This window comes from Morus notabilis, unplaced genomic scaffold (genome assembly GCF_000414095.1).
Source record: "Morus notabilis unplaced genomic scaffold, ASM41409v2 Scaffold2182, whole genome shotgun sequence".
In the NCBI taxonomy this organism is placed as follows: Eukaryota; Viridiplantae; Streptophyta; class Magnoliopsida; order Rosales; family Moraceae; genus Morus; species Morus notabilis.
The window spans coordinates 23,120-29,119 of record NW_010364651.1 but is presented as its reverse complement, the minus strand read 5'-3'; the positions used below and the strand labels follow the sequence as shown (position 1 = coordinate 29,119).

Sequence of the window (6,000 nt, the reverse complement as noted above, 5' to 3'; positions counted from 1 at the left end):
CGTAATTTCAACTATGTCTGAATCTCGAAGGTCTTTTCTTTCCTTGGTGTTGAGATTTCTATTTAATATATAGCATGCAGAAAGTTTTTCTTGATTAGCAAAAAAAAAAAAAAAAGTTGCAGAAAGTTTCTCGTATGTTATACTGAGCTATTATATGTTAAATAATAAATAAATAATTGACTATAAAAATGTATTTATTTTAATCATTTCAGAAATATGAGGTTCACAAAAAGAGGATGTTTACACATATATCAAATTTTAAATAGTAAATTGAAATATAGAAATTTTTTTGAATTATTATAAAAATAACAAAATTTAATATCATTAAAATAATTATATAATTATCTTCGTACAAATCTAATATCATTATGATTGTTATGTAATGTTTGTAAAATTAAGAGTGTGTTTATTTGTACAACTGAAGTCATAACTTGAATTGTGTACGTGAGAAAAAAATATTATAATAAAAAAGTTAAATTTAAATTTTTGTGAGAGAAAATACTGTAGCAATAATGTTTCTAAATTTGAATTCATGGTTAAAAAAAAGATTTAAAAAATATAGCATTTATTCCCTTTTCGGAAATGCAATTGGACTAATGCAATTGGATTTCGACAAGTCCAATACACATGCATAGTTGGGCTTGTTGGCCCAAATTTGAGTTGACTTGGGGTTCGGCCTAACTGAGAATTCAGCCCACTTATTGGTAAAACAGAAATAAATTGAAAAACATGGGGTAAATACGCAAAATCGCAACTTTCATAGCGCCGACAATAAGTAAACCCTATTGACCGCCTTAAAAAAGATCCGTATGTTCTTCCAAATCTGCTAAAACGCGTAAAGAAAGAACCAAAGAAGGAAACTTGAAGCTTTTTCTTTCCGATTGTTTCTTTCAGAGTTGTGTGTGGTTTTCATCGCAGCGTTTCTCTCTCTCTCTCTCTCTCTCTCTCTCTCTCTCTCTCTCTCTCTCCTCCTCTTTCTCTCTCTAGCCGGTAAGGCCTTTCGTTATTTCTGATATTTTTGCGAGGAAACAAGGAATCGAGGTCTAGGGTTCGTCTTCGCTATTGGTTTCTTTTCTCTGATTGATCTGTATTTTTCTCACTTTCGTTTTGCGATTGAATCTTTTGTTCCGTATTACTTCTGTTTTGTGTGATTTGATTGGAGATTCAAGAAAAAAAAAATTGAATTCCTGTTTCCGGAAGTAAAATTTGATAGGGAGAAAAAAATTGATCTTCGAATTTGGGGATTAGGGTTTCGAGATTCTGTTTGGGGGGTTTCATTTGGTTTTGTTCTTTTTTCTTTTCATATTGAGAATTTTGTTATTGATTGAAAAGCGCTGTGGTTTTCGATCATTATGGCGGCAGGGGGAGTCGAAGTTTTGAGGAGAAGGGATTCTCGTTTCTCGAGAAAAGAATTTGATTTCGGAGAAAGCGGTTCACGGGTTGTGAACGCGAGTAGCTTTCGTCGTCATGGCGTTAAGCATAAGAATGATTCAGGTTCTAGACCATATGGGTTTTATGGTAGAACTGAAGAGCGGCGATCGGATGGTGAAGCCTCGAAGCTTGAAGATGTTGTTCAGTTACCTCCTGAGAAGAAGAGAAAATTCTCTCCGATCATATGGGAGAAAGAAGAGAAGGATGTGACAATATCATCCAGAAAAAGACGAGTTACTCCTTTGTCTCCTTCCCATCAAGTATTGGATGGTGTTTGGAATGGAGATATTTCAAAGTGCCCAGTCTCTGAGTCGGACAATCAGTTTCAAGGGGTGGAGCTTTCAAAGGTTGAGGTTTTAGTGGATGATGAGTTGGTGGAACTTTCTCGACCCAAGAAATCAGCTGCCGATTTGTCTCCTGAGTTGCTTTCCCCGAAACGTGAGGATGTTCACCAAACGCAAGATCAAATGGAAGAGGAAGAGGTGTTTCAGGCCCGGAACATTTCAATGTCAAGATGGGCATCTGAAGAGGATTCTCCTCAACATTTGTTTGATCGTGAATGCTCGCCTTACATGGGGATGTCAAGTCCTGAAAGCGGGGAGATTGGAAGCGAGGGCTCAGTAGGGGATAGGGCAAGTACATCTTGCTCTGATGAGGAAGGTTGCTATGCTGGATCTGGAAGTGGAGATAAATATTCTGAAAAAGAGTTGTTTGATGATTTTGTGGATAGTGATGGCAATGGGGATGCTCGAAGTAAGTTCGAGGATGATGGGGAGGATCTTCAAACGGAAGTGCCTACAGTGTCTAGCCATGGACGTTTTAACATGCTACAGAGTTGCAGAAGCGTGTTTGAGTATGAGAAACTCAACAAAATAAATGAAGGGACCTACGGTGTTGTATATAAAGCAAGGGATAAGAAAAATGGGGAAATTGTTGCACTTAAAAAGGTGAAGATGGATGTAAATAAGGATGATTGTGGTTTTCCTTTGTCGTCTTTGAGGGAAATAAACATTCTTTCGTCATTTAGTCACCCTTCAATCGTAAATGTTAAGGAGGTTGTCATGGATGACGATAACGGTGTTTTTATGGTTATGGAGTACATGGAATATGACCTCAAATGTCTAATGGAGAAGATGAAAGAGCCGTTTAGCATAAGCGAAGTTAAGTGGTTGATGCTACAACTTCTAGAGGGTGTGAAGTATCTTCACGAAAATTGGGTGCTTCACAGAGATCTCAAGACATCAAATCTTCTTCTGAGCGAGGACGGTGAGTTGAAAATATGCGACTTTGGGTTGTCACGTCAGTATGGAAGTCCTCTGAAGCCGTATACCCCATTGGTGGTTACTTTGTGGTATAGGTGAGCTGCTAGCTATGTTTGTTATTCTTCTGTATAAAATCAGTGAAAACGACATATTTTATATTATCAATTATCGTTTGCAACATGAAGTAGTTGTGTGGTTTGCTTGTCAGGGCCCCTGAAATTCTTTTGGGTACAAAGGAATACTCTACTGCTATTGATATGTGGTCAGCGGGATGCATAATGGCTGAATTGGTAGCTAAGGAACCACTATTCAGAGGGAAAACTGAAGTCGAGCAGCTTGATAAGGTTTGAGTTTTACTTGATATTTCTCTATTGGCTTTTGATGTTCTAGCGGCGTTCGTTAATTTGTATCTTTGGAATCTTTGCAGATTTTCAGGACTCTTGGCACGCCAAATGAAAGAATTTGGCCTGGATTATCTACGTTGCCGGGGTCCAGAGCCAATTTTGTTAAGCAACCGTGAGTATCTTTTCTATTTAATCGGCTTTACAAATTTCGTTTGATTTTTTTTTTACTTCAGTATAATCACTCGTTTTCCACTTAGTGAACGTGGTGTGATTATTGATTCTGTTTCAGCTACAATCTACTGCGCAAGAAATTTCCGGCAAAATCTTTCATAGGTTCTCCGGTTCTTTCTGATTTGGGATTTGACTTGTTGAGCAAACTTCTAACCTACGACCCTGAGAAGGTAATTTTACCAGTTAAAAGCTTTTAGAATTTTGTAGATCTCAGGTTTTGTGGCCGTGAAATTTTATGTATCCTTCTTTGTCTTTGCAGCGAATCACAGCAGAGGAGGCTCTTAATCACAAGTGGTTTCTTGAGGCTCCTCTCCCCAGATCTGATTTCAGGCCTCTTCCTGCCGTACAGAGTCAAAACAGGTATCTCAGCAGCAGGCAGCGTGAGAAACATTTGCAGATCTAATCTTGTCTTGACAAAAATATCATTGAGGCTCCTCTCCCCAGATCTGATTTCAGGCCTCTTCCTGCCATACAGAGTCAAAACAGGTATCTCAGCAGCAGGCAGCGTGAGAAACATTTGCAGATCTAATCTTGTCTTGACAAAAATATCATTTTTTTTTTCAATTCTTCGAACTGATTATTAATCATTCGTAAAGAACGACAAGGACTCTAGATCTATAGGAACAGGGTTAGAAGAAGAGATGCTGCGTGTCGATGGGGCAGCAAGTTGGTGAAGGGGTGCCAGCACACAATGGTAGCAATTGCCATTAATGAAGGCGTGGGGTAATGACTTTAATACAAAGAAAGTCTTGATATGGCCTTTTAAGTTGTATGCGAAGATGAAACTGTATCTGAAGATAAATGGAATTTTTTTTAACCATATATTCATGCCTTTTTTCTCTTCTTCTTTTCTGTTTGCATATTTATGCTTTCTTTGCAAGTGATTGCTGGCCTTAAAAGGGGGGAGTATGTTATCGTCTTCACGCACAAATGATGCAAAAAGGTTACCACTGCAAGGTATTTCATTGTGAAAGACGTGTCCTTTGCCCTTTTTTTATTTTGAATGGAGATCTAATAATTTCCCACCCCTTTTTTTGGATGTACCTTACTAGCTGCTATTTATAACGCTGGGATGATTTCGTTCGAGTTGGATACACTTTCTTCTATGCCAATGTATGTGCCATGATTAACATAATTGTTTTGAAATAAACCAAAGTATTTGTCCTTCTACTATAGCATTTGGGGTTAATGATTGTTGAAGAGAGCGGGTTTTGAATTTTGATGTAATTGGTTAATATCTCAAGGTTCATAGTCATAATGTAGACCATTTTAAGGGCTTTCCATGTTTCATTTTTTGTGCAAAATTATCATATCGTCATTTGTGCCTATGAAAGTGTTGTTGATTTTGTTTAGGCTAATTATCACATTGTCATTTGTGCCTATGAAAGTGTTGTTTCGGCTATTAAGTTCTTGTATACGTGACTGCAGGGATCACTCATGTTTTCTTGATCTTTTAAGTATTTCTCCATTCTGCAAACTCATGCCTAGTATTTACTTAGAAATTAGAAGGCCGGCGCTGGTGCTAGCTGTCTCGGGTCTTTTGATAAGTACTCCTAACTATATTATCCATCTCTCTGCACGTGTTCCGTTCTCCAATTCTCTCCATCATTATTGTTTATCCAGTGTTCTCTCTTTTATTTTTTATTTTTATTTTTGATTAGCATCCGTCAATGTAAATTCTCATGTAAGGAAGTCTTGCAGCTTTTGCTGTGGGAACAGAGGTAGCTTTTACTACAGATTTAGACTTGGCAAGCAAAATTAAGTGGTAAGATCTCACCTTTCCACTCCTCGGCAACTTATATTCCTAACCGGAAGTATAATGCTGGAGTTAGTTTACTGTCTGATTTGAGTTCCAGACTGTCTTCTCTTTTTTTATGGCGACACTTGTCCATTGACCCTAGTCCAAGCTTTGCCAGCATCTGTGGCTACGGTGCAATGACTGGTGCGTTACAACACATCAAATGTGATTTTGCAGAAACTATAGCCTTACCTACTGAAGGTATCACATTTATGATTTTCACTCCAAAGTGTAAGATAAATAGTTAGGGTGGTGCTGGTGATGATGATGATATGCAAGTAAACAGGCTAAATGACCCGGCAGAAAATTCATGAAGGAAATGTGGCCTAGGTGGGGATACGTAAGTTTAACAATAGTTGAGTAATGATGTAATCTGTGTTTTCCCATTTCCTGTCTCGGGAAATTGCGTTGGAGTTTGTACACACTTTGTGCATGATGTTTCATATATGGTAACATTTGATGTTTGTTCTGTTTTTGGGTTCCCTACCTTTTTCCATCACAAATCATGGAGTTGGCAGAGCTTCGCCTCGGTAGTTTTTTGTTTTGTTTTTGTTTTTTTAGAAGGATGCTTCATTCAACATAACACCCCCACACCAAGGGGAGCTACCTCCTAGGCAGGGGCACAAGAAAAGCTGCATCCATCCAAACATGCTGGAAACAGTAAAAATAAAACAAACTGGCTCCCCCAAATTATACAAAAGCATTTGGCCGCTATTGAGCATCATCTACCAGAACGTCAATATTATCATTATATCCGGTAGCCATAGACCAACGAGCAAGGTTGACCCCCGTCTTTTTTTCTCTTTTTTGTTGTTGTTGTTGTTAATAATGAGCAAGGTTGACTTGTGAGCTGCATAATTGATATTACGGGAAATGTGGGACAGCTCAAGCTGCGGCTTTGAGAGATTGAAAATCTGATCAAATGTTGAGATAC

The 6,000-nt window shown here is 38.1% G+C and overlaps 1 protein-coding gene across 7 annotated transcripts; it reads left to right on the top strand.

The window, feature by feature from the left end:
- Positions 1–996: 996 nt before the first annotated feature.
- LOC21390319 (cyclin-dependent kinase G-2) lies at positions 997–5,531 on the top strand. Of its 7 annotated transcripts, XR_002902967.1 has the most exons (7): positions 997–2,788; positions 2,902–3,037; positions 3,121–3,209; positions 3,327–3,438; positions 3,528–4,225; positions 4,321–4,381; positions 4,697–5,531. XR_002902967.1 is itself a non-coding variant. In XM_010106864.2 (5 exons), exons 1-5 carry the CDS (start codon positions 1,353–1,355, stop codon positions 3,669–3,671), a joined length of 1,917 nt encoding a protein of 638 aa, XP_010105166.1. In that variant the 5' UTR covers positions 997–1,352; the 3' UTR covers positions 3,672–5,531. The 7 variants fall into 7 exon arrangements, 1 of the variants encoding a protein (XP_010105166.1); XR_002902968.1 differs by lacking the exon at positions 4,321–4,381; XR_002902966.1 differs by having other exon boundaries at positions 4,321–5,531.
- The last annotated feature ends 469 nt before the right edge of the window (positions 5,532–6,000 follow it).

What these genes read in the sequence shown, in the direction of transcription:
- LOC21390319 (XM_010106864.2), top strand. Translation starts at nt 1,353, where the DNA reads ATGGCGGCAGGGGGAGTCGAAGTTTTGAGGAGAAGGGATTCTCGTTTC. An exon ending in AAGTCGAGCAGCTTGATAAG is followed by an intron (nt 3,038 to 3,120) that starts GTTTGAGTTTTA and finishes GAATCTTTGCAG; the next exon opens with ATTTTCAGGACTCTTGGCAC. An exon ending in GCCAATTTTGTTAAGCAACC is followed by an intron (nt 3,210 to 3,326) that starts GTGAGTATCTTT and finishes ATTCTGTTTCAG; the next exon opens with CTACAATCTACTGCGCAAGA.